Raw genomic sequence first — 18699 nt, 5'->3', positions numbered from 1 at the left:
GTATAAATCTTTCTCAACGAATCCAGCAGAGTTATTCCTCTATAGTTATTCGGAATATTTCTATCTCCTTTCTTCTTATATATTGGGCATATAATTACCTTTTTCCATTCTCCTGGGAACCTTCCATTCTCACACCCTTTATTAAATAACTTTAGTATACCTCCCTCATCTATTTATTTTTCACTATTTCTTTCCAAAATACGTTATTTGTCCCTTTCTATCTCCTGCTGACTTGATCTTCATTTTACCTGCCACTTCCATTATCTCATCCCCTGTTATCTCTTTATTGAGCTGATAGATCTCCACCACTAATCCCCTCTGCATGAACAATTTCCCTCTTTTTTCTCTCCATCTGTCTCCCCCAGGTAATAATTTACGAAAGTAATCCATTCAATCTTCACAGTCTTTGTTTTTACATACCCCTTCCCCTTGTTAATTTTATTCGCTCTTGTCCAAACTTTATCAGGTTGGTTCATTTCACATTGTCTATTTATTGCCTCCGTCTGCTCTCTCTGCCATGCTATCTTTCTCTCATCAATTTTCGCCTTATATTATTTCCTTAATTCACAAAACTGCTTTCTTCTTTCGCTCCCTCCACATTTTCTGAACTCCTTTAGCACTTTCATAACTACTACCCTCAACTTCTTGCATTCATTATTATACAAACCTCCTCCCCATTCCTTCTTCCTATTACTAACCTTTGCAGTCCAAGCTACCCTTTTTATCGGGCACTCGATTAACTCAGTTCCCTTCCGTTACCTTCCCATAACGCCACCTTTCATCCTATCTTAACCGTTTGCATATCGTTTTCTAGCAACTTTTTAAACCTCATTTTTACCTCATCCGACCATATATATTTAGGATACCTCGAACTATTACCTGAGCCTCTCTTACTGCCTCTTCTTTTTACCTCCCCCTCATCACTTCTTAACCTAATATATACCGGACTATGATGAGACTCGATCCAATCACCTACTTCAAGAGTCATAATTCTGTCAAGCATATCCTCCGTGCTGACTACCAAATCTATCACACTCCACCACTGTGGCGTAATATATGTCATTTTCCCTTCCCTATCTCCATTCCACCAACCGTTTAAGATATACATATTACCTGTGCCACATCATTTAAGCAATTTTAAACCATAACTATTGCACTCTTTATCTTCACTACACCTCGATCTCTTCATCTTCTCACCTCCCTCTTTATTATAGGCAAGGCTTAAGCCCCCTATTCTTGCATTCCAATCTCCAAATAAGATCTGTCCATCTTCTTCGTATTTCTCCCCAATCACGTTTATTTCATATAAAAGTTCCTCGAAAAAAATTTCATTCGCGTAGGGCGAATTATTTGGATGGTTGTACAAAAAGGCCAAGCATACGTTCTTCTCTTTATCCTTTCCCCCATCCCTTATATTCAATCTAATCCAGATCACCTCCCCTATCTCATTTTCGATGTTTGCCATTCGCTCACTAATCTCTTCCTTTATCAAGACCACAATTCCTCCGGGATTCCTCCCCATTGCCCTCTCCTTTCTTTTGGTTTTATTCTTCACCACAAACCCTCTCCATGTAAACACCTCCCCTTCTACTATCCACGTCTCTAGCAGGGCTACAATATCAAAACTCTCTACTAATTTAATCACTTCCTCGTTCCCCATCTTACCTAACAAACCTTCTATATTTACAAAATTTAATTTCCATTCTAGTTATGTATTTCTCTCCTCTATCGACCCTCTTCCTTCCTTGTTTTTATCCCCTTCGTTCACGTTACTTGCCCTACTTCTTGTTATTATCGCACATTCTCCTCTCGCGTCCAAACTATCATTTTTACTCATTTTTGAACTCTATTTACTTTCTCATCCCGACCTCTCTTATTCTTCCCCCACAGGTCTTTCAGACTCAAGGATATTCCCCTTGTCATAATTTCACTTCTTTTTTCACCTCGCTCCCCCTCTCTTCTTTCACGATACTCCTCACAGCAGACTCCGTTCCTTCCTTCATCGTTCCCCCCTTCCATCTGGCTTAGTGATCTCTGCTATCTCCATTAACGCCTTCATGTACCTTGGATTCGCTTGCGCTGCTGCTGCCTGCTTGATCATCGCAATTCGGCCTCTCTGAAACTTATTCACCTTGATTTGACACCAAACACCCTTCCTGTTTATGAATAATATCCATTTCCTGCAGCCTTTTCACAGACCATGTTCAAAACTAACTTCCATTCCCTACCACTAGGTGTTGTCCCCTAATGAAAGCACTCAGCCCTTGTTTCCTGGCTCTCATTAGGTGGTTATTTAAATTTCTAATGATTCTACTTCCGTCACTCCCCATGTCTCGTCTCATTCACACATTTTTTACCTCGTAGGTTTTCAAATTTCTAACCACAATATCCGCCATCAAGGTGGATAATAACTTCACTTTAATTGGCCTATGCCCTTTCACTTTACCTACTCTTTCAATATCGTCTATATCCACTTCACTAAAATTAATTTTCATTTTGTTCTGTATTACATCCATCGTCTTGTACACTATATCCACTTTATTTTCTTTCACTCCCTCCTGTATACTGTAGATGAAGATATTTTTCCTCGCGCATTCCTCGCAGCATGTTGCCCCTTCTCTCTTCACCTTCTCCAGCTCCTCTTTCAAAGATTTCACCTTCTTTCTGAAAACCACTACTTCTTCAGCATTATATTCTGTCTTCAGTCTCAGCTTCTCCATTTTCTCCTCCAGTGACCTCCTCATAACCTTAATTTCCGTCGACTATTCTTTCATTAGCTTCTTTATTAGCTCCTTTACCTGGTCAAGTGGACACGCCTCCTTCACAATCTCTTTAATAGTCTCAATTTCCATCCAACCGATGATTCCACTTGGACCGGGGCCTGGGTTCAATTCCACGCCACCAATAATTAGTAAAATTGCCACCACCACTGCCACCGATGCCACAACCATCCTCTTCTCCAGAAATCCTTTGCTTTTCGTTTTTCCTACCATTTTCATACTTCTGCATCTCTGGCATCCTCCAATAACTGCCGGATATGGCGCCAAGGAGATCGCCATCTCTCTCACTAACTGCTCCGCACATCCACCTTCCTTCGTTGCTTGCGCTCGACTGCCGATGAAGGAAACAGAGTGAAACAAATAATTGTTGAATCCAGTAGGAAGTCGTGGGAAGATTTTGGATATAACCTGGAAAGGCTTGGTCAAACAGTAGGGATATCTTCCTGGACAGTAATAAAGAAGCTTAGAAAGGGAGGGAAAATGGAAATGAGTAGTGTTCTGGGTAAATCAGGTCAATTCATGATAGATACCAGGGAATCACTGGACAGGTGGAAGGACTGCTTTGACAATCTTCTCAACATAAAAGGAAATTTTCCTTGTGACGTCGCACAAAACCGAGCTCACAGGAGGAGGAAAATGATGTTGGTGAAATTACGCTTGAGGAAGTGAAAAGGGTGGCAAATAAATCCCATTGTTATAAAGCAGCGGGAATAGATGAAATTAGACCTGAAATGGTGAAATACAATGGGAAGGCAGGGATGAAATGGTTTCATAGAATAATAAGATTTGCATGGAGTGATTGGACAAAGGCAGTAATTACACCTATCTACAAGCAAGGGAACAGGAAGGATTGTAGCAACTACGGAGGTATATCATAGATCAGTATACCTGGCAAGGTGTTCAATGGGATTCTAGAAGGGAGGTTGCGATCAGTGGTTGAAAGGTGGATGCAGGGTGGTTGCAGACCACAGAGGGGCTGTCAGTATCAGACTTTCAGTATGCGCCAAGTGACTGAAAAATGCTACGAGAGGAAGAGGCAGTTATGTTCATGTTCCGTAAATCTAGAGAAGGCACATAACAGAGTAATGAGGGAAAAGTTGTTCGCCGTACTGCGGGACTATGGAATTAAGAGTAGATTATTATAATCAGTCGAAGGCATTTGTGTTGACAATTGGTCTGCAGTGAGAATTGATGATAAGATGAGTTCTTGGTTCAAGTTTCTTACAGGGGTAGACATGGCTGTAATATTTCACCTTTGTTGTTCATAGTTTACATGGATCATCTGCTGAAAGGTATTAAGTGACAGGGAGGGATTCAGTTAGGTGAAATTGTAATAAGCACCTTGGTCTATGCTGACGGGTTGGTCTTAATGGCAGACTGTGACGAGTGCCTGCAGTCCAATACCTTGGAACTTGAATACATGTGCAATGAGTATGGTATGAAAAATAGCCTTTCCAAGACTAAACTGATGTCAGTAGGTAAGAAATCCAAGAGAATTGAATGTCACATTGGGGAAAAAAGCTGAAAAAAGTAGATAATTTCAAGTAATTCGGATGTGCGTTCTCCCAGGATAGCAGTAAAGTATGTGAGATTTAATCAAGGTGCAGGGAATCCAATGCAGTGAGCTCATATTTGCGATCGACAGTATTCTGTAAGAAGGAAGTCAGCTCCCGGCCGAAACTATCTTTATATCGGTCTGTTTTCAGACCAACTTTGCTTTACGGGATTGAAAGGTGGGTGAAGTCAGAAGTTAGAATTAACAGGCATCAAAGTAACGAAAATAATTGCAGGTAGGGACAGGCTGGAACAATGGCAGGAGTGTACTCCGAATGAGGAGATAAAGGCTTTGTAAGTTAGGAAAGAACTCGATGAATGAATCTGTACGCATAAACCGGCTTCGTTGTTGGGGTCATATGAGACGAATGGAGGAGGATAGGTTACCTATGAGAATGATGGACTCTATTTATTGAGTGTAAGAGAAGTAGAGGGAGACCAATACGACAATGTTTCCAGATATTGTCTATGATATACCCTGTAATTCTCTCGCCATCTGTTGAATTGCTTCTGATCTTGTAAGACTGTTGTTGATCTAAACAAAGTTTCTCGGTGGTACTGCGAGTATCACCTTATTCAGGTGGTGCTCCATTCCTGTGTGTAGCTTCAGCTATGAGCCGGTTCACTGAGTCAAAATCTTTAACATAATATATAAACAAAAAATGAAGTTTGCTTCTGGGATGACGGAAAGCCTCTCCTAATGTTTTTATAAGGCTCTGAATAGCGTGAACGTTTGGGCGTCCCTTCCGGAAGCCAAATTGATCTTCAGAAATCATTCGATCCGTTAAAGTCGTTAGTCTTTTGAGTGTAATGTTGGGCAAGAGTTTAAGCCCTGTATTATCTGAGGCTATTCGGTGGCAAGAGTTTGGATCTTCCATCTTGCTTTGCCTTTGTACGGGATTTGGATGATATTGTGGCTTGTTCAAGACGCTGGTTAAATAAGACTGTCCAGCACTCAACAAGGAATGCGCTACTCTGTTTGAGGTATTCATTAAAAGTTCGCCCTGCCACACAGGATTTGCTATATTTTGCATATTACTTCCTACACTTCATCAACAGTAAAACGTTCTATTTTTATTGCAGCGTCAAATACTGGAAGCATATTTGAGAACGTATCCTTGTTCCTCAGAATGGACCTGAAATGCACTATCCACTTATCCATGAATATTTTCTCACGGAATATTACACAAGATGGGCAGTGATGCATAATTTTTTACGAATAGTCCTCTTTTTGGATGAAATGCGATTTCACAAAACTCGCACTACGTAACATCCAACACAAACGAACATTTTCAGGGTTAAATAAAAAAATCCATTCTTTGAAAATGAGGAGATATGTGCCCGTACAATATCCACAGTAATAGCCAGTACGTAAAAAGGTACTGCATGAAATTTGAACCTGCCTCTCCACGACCTGGTCTCTTAACCACAGAGGCGCATGCTTTTGCCGCCCTAGCCAGGACGAGGCCTAGCGTTCAGTATGAAGTTCGCGGACTATACGGTATTTCGTGCTCGTAGGCTTAATGTACGCTTCCTGCTCTAACGTAAATCTTATTCACAGCTGTGATCGTTTCTCGCATTCATTCAGCTTCTATAGGCCTAATTGAATTACCATTACCGTTACCATTACCGCCATAAGACCTATCTGTGTAGGTGCGACGTAAAGCAACTAGAAAAAAAAAAACTAAATTATAAGGGTCTGGTGGACCACCATGTGTATCCTGCTTAATTTTCTTAATCAGATTCCTCTAAGTTACGGCCTGCACTTGCCTCTCCTTCACATTGTACTGTTTTCACTGGGAGAAGTAGAAAATAAGGCTTCTTTTCTCTTTTTACTGAAGGACGAGAACACGACCGTAATGGGCCTGAGGCCAATAATAATATGTTTAGTATATCCGTGTTACAGAACTTATTTTGGACTGAAGGATGTGTTCATTATCGCCTTCAGTTGCTTCTTCATAAAGGTGACTAGTTAGTAGAATGGCATGCCCCATTACTGATGACCCATAAAGCAATATTTTGTGAACAGTTTGTGTCACTGGATGCGCCCATAGAGTATCATTCATAGTTCTGCAGCTTCTCTTAGCAAGATCGTAGATTTGTTCATTTGTATTTTATGGCCACTTGATATTACTTCTAGAAGGGTATAAAATCTATTTATGAGATATGAGTCCACTCCAGTTATTCTTGAAACTGTCTTTAGAACGGAGAAGAATCGTCACTAAGTGTTTACATCGCTCGTATAACCGAGGCCTGTGTTTGGTATGTTAAATGGTAGCGACATCTCTTTCTTTACTGTTTGATGTATGAGCTTCGACTGCTTCTCAGATCTGATCTTGTTGGCCAGTTTTTTGATCATTCATATATTTAACTAGTCATCAAGTAATCGTTCGGCACACTGCTTGATTAAGCTGTACTATTCCCCTCTAGTCATCTCCTTAACATTTGTTTCGGTATCTGGAAAGGGAATAAGCCACTTAGTGACATTTAGCCCTTTGCATCCCCTCCTCTCTAAATCTGAAGAGCCATTGCCACAAAAAAAAAAAAAAAAAAAAAAAAAAAAAAAAAAAAAAAGTGGGAAATATTTCTTTTAAAACATATAGTTCATGAACGTTACTGCAACTTCCATAAATAATGTTTGCTTGACAAGTCCTGACAAATGTAAGAAACAAATTTCACTGTTAGCCCGTTTTGTAACTTCAACAAGCGTTGTGATACATTTTAGTACAAATTCCAACTTTACAATACAATAAATATTTTATTCTTATTCAGAATAACATTTTCTTAATGGAATGGGGCACGTTTCGTCCACTTAGGGCATAAATATGCGTGAAGTATTTCTTTTAAAACATATGGTTCATGAACGTTACTGCATCTTGCAAAAAATAATGTTTGCTTGAGAAGTCCTGACAATTGCAAGAAACAAATTTCACTGTTACCCCGTATTGTCACTTCAACAAGCGCTGTGATACTTTTTAGTACAAATTCCACCTTTACAATACAATAAATGTTTTATTCTTATTCATAATAACATTTACTTAATGTAATGAGGCATGTTTGGTCCATATTAAGACATCATCAGCCATAGTTGAACGATAAAGAAAACATTGAAACAAGGATACATTTAAACACTTTAAAACACTGGGTGATTCTGTTAAACAGTCTTTCAAAATGCCAAACGCTAAACATGCAAAATCAGTTAAAATATGTAAGGCTGGATACAGAAAATGTTTCCGAAACATGCATTTAACTTAAACACTGAAAGCACATTGATGATGGTTGAATTATGCAATTGTTGCGGTTGAGTGAGTTCTTGATGTGTTGATCTTGGGAAAATTCAAATTCCTTTTCAGTTGAAGGCTGATTCGGTTACATATTGAGAGCTGTAGAAGGAATTTATATTTTTTATTTGTCTTTTAACCATGGCTGTTGATGTACTAAAGTGGATGAACATGTCCCATTCTGTTAAGTAAATGTTATTCTGAATAAGAATAAACATATTTATTGCAGTGTAAAGGTGGAGTAAAATATCACACCGTCCTGACAATGTGACTAAAAACACAAATGTTTCGCAAGAGAACATCTGCAATTGTTGTTATGTAACACTTTTACGTTACACACTAAGAATATTAGCCTCAAATGTTTATGTTTACATTTAAAATATAGTACATAACTTGGTCTTGTAAATCATTACAAAGTATTCCACTTCATAACTCACAAAGCACTCACATAGCGAACAAAGTACATCTTTTGCAGGTAAGCCCCCAGAACACAGATGTGCAGTGCATTCAAATGCTAATTTCCGACTGTGGGCAACGCAAATATAATACTATTTTCGAAAGCATCTGAAAAGAGAGAGGCCATGGTAATTAATAAAGAACCGACTGAATAGTTTTCACTTCGTGGTTTTGCTTGTGATCCAGTGTGAAATATTGCAGTCAATTAATATTATTTCGAAACATTTGCAAGATAAATCCATTGACGGTCTGACACCTACTTGAATGCTGGAACAGGTTTAGAGCAGGATTGAGACTTAACTTATAGTGGGAAGGCAGGGATGAAATGGCTTCATAGAGTAGTAAAATTAGCGTGGAGTGTTGGTAAGGTACCTTCAGATTGGACAAAAGCAGTAATTGCACCTATCTACAAGCAAGGAAACAGGAAGGATTGCAACAACTATCGAGGTATCTCATTGATTAGTATACCAGGCAAAGTATTCACTGGCATCTTGGAAAGGAGGGTGCGATCAGTCGTTGAGAGGATGTTGGATGAAAACCAGTGTGGTTTCAGACCACAGAGAGGCTGTCAGGATCAGATTTTCAGTATGCGCCAGGTAATTGAAAAATGCTACGAGAGGAATAGGCAGTTGTGTTTATGTTTCGTAGATCTAGAGAAAGCATATGACAGGGTACCGAGGGAAAAGATGTTCGCCATACTGGGGGACTATGGAATTAAAGGTAGATTATTAAAATCAATCAAAGGCATTTATGTTGACAATTGGGCTTCAGTGAGAATTGGTGGTAGAATGAGTTCTTGGTTCAAGGTACTTACAGGAGTTAGACAAGGTTGTAATCTTTCACCTTTGCTGTTCATAGTTTACATGGATCATCTGCTGAAAGGTATAAAATGGCAGGGAGGGATTCAGTTAGGTGGAAATGTAGTAAGCAGTTTGGCCCATGCTGACGACTTGGTCTTAATGGCAGACTGTACCGAAAGCCTGCAGTCTAATATCTTGGAACTTGAAAATAGGTGCAATGAGTATGGTATGAAAATTAGCCTCTCGAAGACTAAATTGATGTCAGTAGGTAAGAAATTCAACAGAATTGAATGTCAGATTGGTGATACAAAGCTAGAACAGGTCGATAATTTCAAGTATTTAGGTTGTGTGTTCTCCCAGGATGGTAATATAGTAAGTGAGATTGAACCAAGGTGTAGTAAAGCTAATGCAGTGAGCTCGCAGTTGCGATCAGCAGTATTCTGTAAGAAGGAAGTCAGCTCCCAGACGAAACTCTCTTTACATCGGTCTGTTTTCAGACCAACTTTGCTTTACGGGAGCGAAAGCTGGGTGGACTCAGGATATCTTATTCATAAGTTAGAAGTAACAGACATGAAAGTACCAAGAATGATTGCTGGTACAAAGAGGTGGGAACAATGGCAGGAGGGTACTCGGAATGAGGAGATAAAGGCTAATTTAGGAATGAACTCGATGGATGAAGCTGTATGCATAAACCGGCTTCGGTGGTGGGGTCATGTGAGACGAATGGAGGGGGATAGGTTACCTAGGAGAGTAATGGACTCTGTTATGGAGGGTAAGAGAAGTAGAGGGAGACCAAGACGACGATGGTTAGACTCGGTTTCTAACGATTTAAAGATAAGAGGTATAGAACTAAATGAGGCCACAACACTAGTTGCAAATCGGGAATTGTGGCGACGTTTAGTAAATTCTCAGAGGCTTGCAGACTGAACGCTGAAAGGCATAACAGTCTATAATGATAATGTATGTATGTATGAGACTTAACTTCACGAATGCTGTTTTAAAGGAAGCGAAGGAAATTACAAATACTTGGAAAATAGACCCAGTTAAAATAGACAACGTCATTTCAAAAGACTCTTTTATGAGTTGGCGATTGATGAAATAATTTAAAACCCAGAAGAAAGATATGGAATATTTTTATTTAACTTTGGTCTGGATATAATAATCCAGCACCTTTTAGTACGCTATGAAAACATGAAAGATATATCAGCGAAAGTTTCGCCACTGCAGCCGAGAGAACTCGTCAGTTTAGAAGAGATGGACATTATGGAAGAAACAAACACACTTTTGGAATATTATCCAACCGATTTAGCTCCTACCCTTTCTGGGCAGATTATAAGTTTCCGATCTATACTGGCAAAAAATCGGTAACGACCGGCGTCTCAAAAGTTAAGCGGTACCTCTCTCGAATAGTAAGTAACCAGATGTATGACTATCTACAGTCACCTCCGTTGTGACCAGTAGCAGATGACTCTTGACCAATAGCACGTTTGCTTTGTCACTGACAGTCCACGTGGAGTATTTCAAAGGCGTGCCGGTCCTGAAGCTGGCTCGCTTGTCAGGTCTTTAGTGTGGTACAGCTGCACGCAGTTCTGTCCATTCTCACTGCTCGCTCTCAGTTAAAACGGAGAGTTGAAAACGCCGTATCTCAAGACGGGAAAATCCTGGCACTCCGCGGACAAGACATGTAAACACAGCTTGCCAGCTAGGCTTCAAAAGCGCGCCGGTCGTTAACGAGGAAATTCCAAGAACTATTCTTGATTCAAGAAATGGAGAAGATCCGAAGGAAAGCTTTACGATTTGCACTGGGTGAGTTTCGACGTACTGGTAATAGTAGTGTTACGAAAATGTTGCTAAGTTTGTGCTGGGAAGACTTGCAAATAAGGAGTCGAGCTGCTCGACTAAGCGGTATGTTTCGGATTGTCAATGGAGAGATGGCGCGAAATGACAGTAGTAGTTTTTAAAAGCAGGGAAGATCATAATATGGAGATAAATTTGGAATTCAAGAGGACAAATTCGTTTGTGAGAGGAATTGCGGACAGGGACAATTTACTAAGGGAGATGTTCGAATGATCTCCAAATTGTCTGACATCATTTAAGAAAAGACTAGGTAAACAACTGATAGGGAAACTTTCACCTGAGTGACAGCCCTAAATGCAGATCAGTTGTGACTGATTGATGGTTGGATTGATTGATTGATTGATTGATTGATTGATTGATTGATTGATTGATTGATTGATTGATTGATTGATTGATTGATTGATTGAACCTAAGAATACACGACGCAGCATTGGCCCGTTAACGCACTAGGCTGCAGACAAGTCGGTTGCAACTGTTCTTATACCGTCACTTTTTGACGTCAACGCATTATCTGGTCAAAGAGAAGCATTCATTTTTTGGTTTTATACGTTCATTCATTTTTACCTCCTTATTTCTGTTTTACTGCAACGAATACACGTATCCCGAGCCGTGTACCTACAGGAGAAATTATTATCGGACGGCAGGGTAGATATTTTCATGTTAGATTACAAACTGCGGGTTGCATTATCCGAGATGTACAGGGAGTCCCTAAAGTTCGATAACACTTTTATTAATTTATTACACAAAAACTGTAAATGATACAGCTGTCTATTTGAATTCAGTTTGTAAGAAATATATCTAGTGATGATTTGAAAGTACTTAAATAATTCCTTGAGTTTCAGCCCATAGAAGATATGAATGCTGAATCGGTCTGAACAAAATGTTTGAATATTTTTATCAATATCTGGTGTCGATTTAAACAAACTACGTATGTGGTCAACGATATGGCGGTTGTGTTAAGATGGCAGGACGTGAAGGTTATGTTGAAAAACGAATATAAGAGAGTACCAAAGGCTATCTTAGGTCACTGTGCTAGTCGTAAACTTGACCTGGTAATAAACGACCTCATTGAACACTCAGCTACCGGGCGAGTTGGCCGTGCGGTTAGGGGAACACGGCTGTGAACTTGCATCCGGGAGATAGTGGGTTCGAATCCTACTGTAGGCAGCCCTGAGGATGGTTTTCCGTGGTTTCCCATTATCACACCAGACAAATGTTGGTGCTGTAACTTAATTAAAGCCACGGCCGTTTCCTTCCCACTCCTAGGCCTTTCCTATCCCATCGTCGCCATAAGACCTATCTGTGTCGGTGTGACGTAAAGCATTACACATAGCATGGTTCTACTTTCCTAGCGATAAGTACCATTTTGAGGGGCCGATGACCTGGATTTTGGACCCGTTTCGACTATAAGCATAATAGATTCAGCATCGTGCTATAGAAGTAGTCCCTTGGTCAGTAATACTATTGTTTTGTGCCAGCTTCTGCGCATGATGTGAGGCACTGTGGGTCATTTCCACTGATCGTTTTAAATTCCTATCCGTCCGTCCGTTCATTCTTCGTCCTCACGCTTTGAATTCTGGTCAGTGGAGGATTTTGGACTTTTAAGTTGTCATTTCATTTCGTCTCATTTCTTACCATTGGGGGCCGATGACCTCGTTGTTAGGCCCCTTTAAACATCCATCAATCAATCAATCAATCAATCAATCAATCAATCAATCAATCAATCAATCAATCAATCAATCAATCAATCAATCAATCAATCAATCAATCAATCAATCAATCAATCAATCAATCAATCAATCAATCAATCAATCAATCAATCAATCAATCAATCAATCAATCAATCAATCAATCAATCAATCAATCAATCAATCAATCAATCAATCAATCAATCAATCAATCAATCAATCAATCAATCAATCAATCAATCAATCAATCAATCAATCAATCAATCAATCAATCAATCAATCAATCAATCAATCAATCATCTGGCGATGAGGAACGTACGAATTTGGAAAACACCGAAACGAAATACCAATGTGAAGGGACAGGGAAGGGAACTACCTACGTAAATCCTTGATGCCTGGCAACCAGGTATTACTTAATTGATAGCCAGTGTCCCTGTTGGAATTGTTAGGATTTCTACGTATTTCCACAGCTTCCCGTATAATCCTGGACCTGTAGTGTCTAGTGTAGGTAAGAACTCGAACATCTTGGAACACGACATCATGACCCGACGATAGTGCGTGCTCAGCTATTGCTGGTTTGTCTGGCTGGTTGAGACGAATATTTCGTTCACGTTCCTTGATACGAGTACCAATTGACCGGCATGTTTGGCCAATGCATACCTTGACGGCATAAGCCCTAAAGCCTATACCATGTCTATCTAGATGACTGTGTAATTTGAGACGCCATGATGGCTGCAATATAGTGGAAAAGACGAGGACGAAATAACATTAAATTGCTATCAAAAAACACGAAATGGAGTGGTGTATCTGCATTGGCGAACCTCTTTGAACATTTCCACTGAAATTGAAAGCGCGACATTATATCTTGTACATATACGGGTTCGGCAAAGTAGGCACTGCAACAAACCGCATATATCCGGGCTTGGTAGTGTTTGGGCTACCTGTGGCATCTCCCTGGCTTACATAAAATTGCTGTAAGATGTCCCGTAGGATACGACTAAGATACATTTAATTCTTAGCAAGTTGCAAGAAAAGATAAGCGTAGCAAACATCTCTTATATTTCCTAGGATGACATTGTGTAAAACAACTCAGAGAACAACAACGTATGTGGTAAAATAGTGCCTTCAAAGAAGGTGCTTCATGAAACCACTGTTGATCAAATAAATACACTTTCTGTCATGAGTTTTATACACTTAACAACAGAACATTCATGCTAACAACAGGAAAAACACCTAGTTGATGGAACTTACTAATCTGAGAAGAGACCATGTGTTCTTCCCTTTTCTGGAATTAACGCCATCTGGAAAAAGACAGAAACATACTTCAAAGGAATTATAAATATTTGTCTGAAACATATAAACAAATAGCATGCATTTAGTACACTCAAAATATTATTAAAAATATTCCAAACATGCGCCGAATTTTTGGTACAGGAAAATGAATAAACTCAATTTTGAAACATTAAAGGGCAGCGTACACGGCAATCATTAAAGAGGCTCCCGGAGGAGGAAGAGAGTCTGGTATTTTCAATTTGATTCGGCATTATAGTGAAGTGATAAAATAACTTGCATCTAAATTTCATTGCTGTATTCGAACTGTGCACCTCCTTACTATTGCCTTGGTTCTGCCGATGGGACACTAACTGAAAATTCACCATAAGTAGCTCACTTTATTGTGGTACGTTAGGCTTGTGCAATATTCTAGAGGGTAAATATGTGGATGTTATTCTGGTGCGAACGATAATCAATGTACAAATATATTGCATTAACTCTTGAGTCGGATGTTAAGTATACGATTTTCGTATGAAACAATTTGAAACGGTAGATGCTGTATTTCTTGTGGTGACCAACGCATATTCAACGGATAAATTGTCAAAAAATGCTCAGATTTAACCTTAAGTATTTGTTTCTTGAAATTTACTGCCAAATGATATATTATGTACGGAAATATGCATACCTACATATTATTATTTGAGAAATTATTGAAATATATGAAATAAACTTAACTAGAGGGTCCAGTGGAGAAGAGGTGATTGAATGTTAGAACTTTAGCGTGAAAAATACTAGTAATATAAGATATCCAGTTATGGTGGTAATGTGGCTACGACCAAAGGATCTTCCCAAGTGAAGATCATTGCGCGTTTTGTTAATGCAAGTTCTGCCCTCTCCATTGGCTGTAAAGGTAAAGCTCAATCCCAATAGAACAAACAACCGGTGTATTGCAAGGGGACCCCTCTAATCCCACTACTGTTCATCATCGCGACGGCAGATATCACACAGGTAGTCTCGAAGGAAGTAATTCTATATATGTACGCTGATGATATTGTGTTGGCCTCGAGTTCGGAAAGGAAGCTGCAATCTGCATTTGATCTGCTACTGAAATGGGCGGAAGAAAACGAGCTCACCTTAAACGAAGACAAGACTGTGTCAATGACTTTCAGAAAAGGAGGTAAACCAGCAGTTTTTCACACACACAGAAAAATCCTGGAGAGCGTCTCTAACTTCAAGTACTTGGGGGTGACACTCCAGACAACTGGCAACGTCTTTACGCTCCACGTTAACGATAGGATCGGCGCGGCTACGAGGGCCATGAATGACATCAGACAGCTGAGAAAACTCTCCGTCAAAACAGCATTGGAACTCTTTCATCTCAAGGTTACACCTGTCGTAACATACGGATTAGAGAATATCTGGACACACCTCAAGCTGAAACACCTGCAAAAGCTAGAAAATCTAAAGGCGACTTTCTTGAATAAGGTTCTGTGTGTCTCAAAATACACGCCATCAAGACTAGTTTACGAACTAACACGTGAATTATATTACGTGGAAGAGCTCCGCCTCCACCTGCCGCTACAGTCGACACCAGCATACGTGCAACTCATGCAGAACCTGCAAGCAAAGAAGAGAGACATCTGGTGGGATTTTTACATCACTGACGCAATGACCTGCAACGTTTGGAAACGGGGAAATCAGGAACTAAGACACAAGGTCACACGCTTCGCCGTACATGGCTTCCATCATAAGCTGTGCAGGTTGAAGAAGTTTCACCAACCAGACGCAGAATGTGTATGCGAACGCTGCGGCAAATATTGTGAAAGGTATTATGTGACGCACTGTACACATAGACTTGAATCCTTGACGTCTTTCTGTTGTAACGACTAGCCTGCTAGCACTTATAATGTACCTTGTCTGTATCATTCTCTCTTTTGGCTATTAGCTGCAATAAATATTTATTATTGGCTGTAAAGGAGAATTTATTTGGAATACTTTTTCCGTGGGATGTTAGAAGAGGATTGCGATTGAAAGAAACCCCGACGTCTAACTAACTTACGTGCTCTACTTGTCGAGATATTACCGACAACTTGACTCATAATGATATTGCAGTTTATGAAAATATGTTTGAACGTTGATGTTAATTATGTATTACAATTAGACTGATTTTACTGCATTTCTCTCAATTCTAAATTCGGGGGCGAATCAAATGAAAACCTTAAAAGTGTAATACAAATTTCAAAATATCGCGCTGCGGTTTTGTCTTATAATATTATAAGGGCTGTATCTGCTAGGTGGCAACACCGTGCAGACAAGCAAATACCATCGAAGTACCAGTGTAACAATGGTCACGCCATTTCAGACATGCATGAAAGAAGAACATTGATGTGTTATTAGATTTTGGGAAGTGAAGATGCGAAACCTATTGAAATTCATCGACGAACAACGATTCAGTGTGGTGAAGCATGCTTTTCACAGCAGCAACATGACAGTGCATGAAGGTGCTCAAGAAGAAGTTGAACGGAAAGACATTCCAGTCGGATGAATATGAGGTGTAAATGCGGTGCACGAGTGGCTGCCCAAACAACCAAAGGATTTATTTTTCTAGAGGAATCCATGCATTATTTAAGAGCTAGAGATTTGCAATGAACGAAACGGAGACTACGTAGAACAATGATGCAGTTTTACACTACCGCTCATTAATTTCAGTACATCCTGGCATTTAAGATTTACAACACAAATCAAACGTTATTTTTCACAAAAGATAATTATATTAACTTACACATATATAATACAATCACAAACATTATATTTTACTTTCATCAAAGTATCCTCCTTTGGATTTAATGACTGCCTCACAAACTCGAGGCATGCTGTCAATCAGTTTTTGTAGGTATCGTGAATCTATATGATTCCACACATCCTTAACAATATACCAGAGATGTTCCTTGCTGGATATATTAACTTCCCGGACACATCTGTCCACTTAATCCCAGGCAATTTCAATGGGATTATAATCGGGGCGTTGGGACGGTTATACCATATATTTCAGTACTTTCTGTTTTTCCTGTAGTTCGTACAGTATGCCGACCGATGTTTTGGGTCATTACCCTGTTGTAAGGTGAACCCTTTCCATATTAAGCGCAATCCACTTGGTATTGCATGATACTGGAGTATGCGGTGGTACTGCTTCTGATCCATACATCCTTCTATTCTCACAATGTCGCCAACTCTATCTCCGCCAAAACATCCACAAACCATAATAGAACCTCCACCGTGTTTAACTGTAGGTAGAGCACACTGCTAGGCTACCCTTTCCCCTACAAATCGGCGAACAAATATTCTCCTTTTGGTTCCAAAAATCTCGAACTTCGATGAATAACACCTTCGTCCACTTTTCCGATGTCCAATTACGATGTTTTCTAGCCCATTCAAGTCTCTTCTGTTTATATATGGGCCTTAGAAGGGGTTTTCTTGCTATGACACATCCTTTCAAGCCAGCTTCAATCAGTCTCCTTTTTATTGTTGCAACATATATCTTTGTCGTATTCATTTTTACCAATTCTGCACGAATTTGGGGCGCTGTTTGGAATCTATTCCTCTTACTGGTAATTCTGATATATTTATCATCACTTTTAGTTGTTTTACGAGGTCGTCCTGGTCGTGGTATGTCCTTATTGCTACCTGTTGCCTTCTGGCAGTGAACAGTGTATAGGGTGTATTGCACTCTCCTATAGACTCACTACACTGTTTCGCAATTTGGCGAAGAGATAAACCTGTTTGGCTAAGTGCTACAATTGCAGCACGTTTGTCTATGGATATCTTCACTCCTGGAGCCATACTAGCGATGTGCACACTTCAAATATCACGAAGGAACTGACATGCAGGAACCACATGTTATGTATCGTGGCAATGCTTGCCGTTCGCTGCAGATATCACATCACTACAGGGAACAACACAGATGCACCAAATGCGGCGTCCGTCGGCAAGTAGGTAAACAAACATATCCGATAGGTACATAACGTTTATGTACACAACATTGTTTGTTGGATACTATTGTATCTTGATGACCACAAACAAAAATCATGACCTGTGTACAACTGTTGTTGTATTCCTTTGCTTCCTCAACCATACCCACGGTATTAGACCTTATCTATAAAGAAGTAGTTGTCAATTATTGGGTGTATTGAAATTAATGAGCGGTAGTGTATATCATATTCACTCAATAAAATAAATTGAATGAAGTATAGGTTTTAATTTGACTCGCCCTCTTACTTTGCCTCGTTGGGGTGATTTCTGTCGTGCGACACTGCTCATCTTTAGTGAGTGATTCCTGGGACAAGGCCTTTTGATATCCTGTGTTAAAATTACGACCATAAGGTCTTTTCAGTATGATGTAATCGTACAGCGCATGGGATTAGACTATTAACGGTTTACTAAGAATGCTATTTTCTTGAGATAAAATGTGTTATTTACTGCTGAAAAATATGTAGTGAATTCAGTCTGATTTTCCATCACAGAATATGTGCAGTTGAAGACCAACTAATTTTGCAGAATTAACGTTAAACTTAGACGTAAGTATGCTCTTCTCTTTGTTAATTTTATTGATAATCGTAACAGTGATACAACTGCAAAGACTCAAACATTATAAATTTAAGTAATTTAAGGATTACGAACCTATAAGTCATGGGTGCATACATACATAGTTCACTTAGTGCTCTACAACGTGCACCAAAGGCAAGTATTAGGTAGTATCGAAATAGCAAGGACATGTCAGAAACAATCACAATATTACTCTAATATGCAACTGAAAGCCACCCTATGCGTTGCAATATTCAGCTGTGTCTAACGCTACAGAAGCCACACAAGATCAGTATGTTACTAAAAGAGGAGTTAGTACTGACATTTATGGGTTAGGAAGAGGACCATGCCAACGAACTTTTCTAAGAACAGATTAAGTTATAAGCTCACAGTGTAGGATGTAAGAACGAGGTAATTGCCATTACCTTAT

The 18699-nt window shown here is 39.6% G+C and overlaps 1 protein-coding gene across 1 annotated transcript in view; it reads right to left on the bottom strand.

The window, feature by feature from the left end:
- The window catches only part of LOC136863663 (rho guanine nucleotide exchange factor 11), a 673199-nt gene that overhangs the window by 112594 nt on the left and 541906 nt on the right, over positions 1-18699 (bottom strand). The window contains exon 8 of the mRNA XM_068226029.1: positions 13668-13717. Coding sequence (XP_068082130.1) covers positions 13668-13717 — 50 coding nt within the window. The remainder of the gene's footprint in view (positions 1-13667; positions 13718-18699) is intronic.

This window comes from Anabrus simplex, chromosome 2 (assembly GCF_040414725.1).
Source record: "Anabrus simplex isolate iqAnaSimp1 chromosome 2, ASM4041472v1, whole genome shotgun sequence".
NCBI classification, from domain to species: Eukaryota; Metazoa; Arthropoda; class Insecta; order Orthoptera; family Tettigoniidae; genus Anabrus; species Anabrus simplex.
The sequence above is the reverse complement of the archived record's forward strand: the minus strand, read 5'-3'. Positions and strand labels throughout refer to the sequence as shown.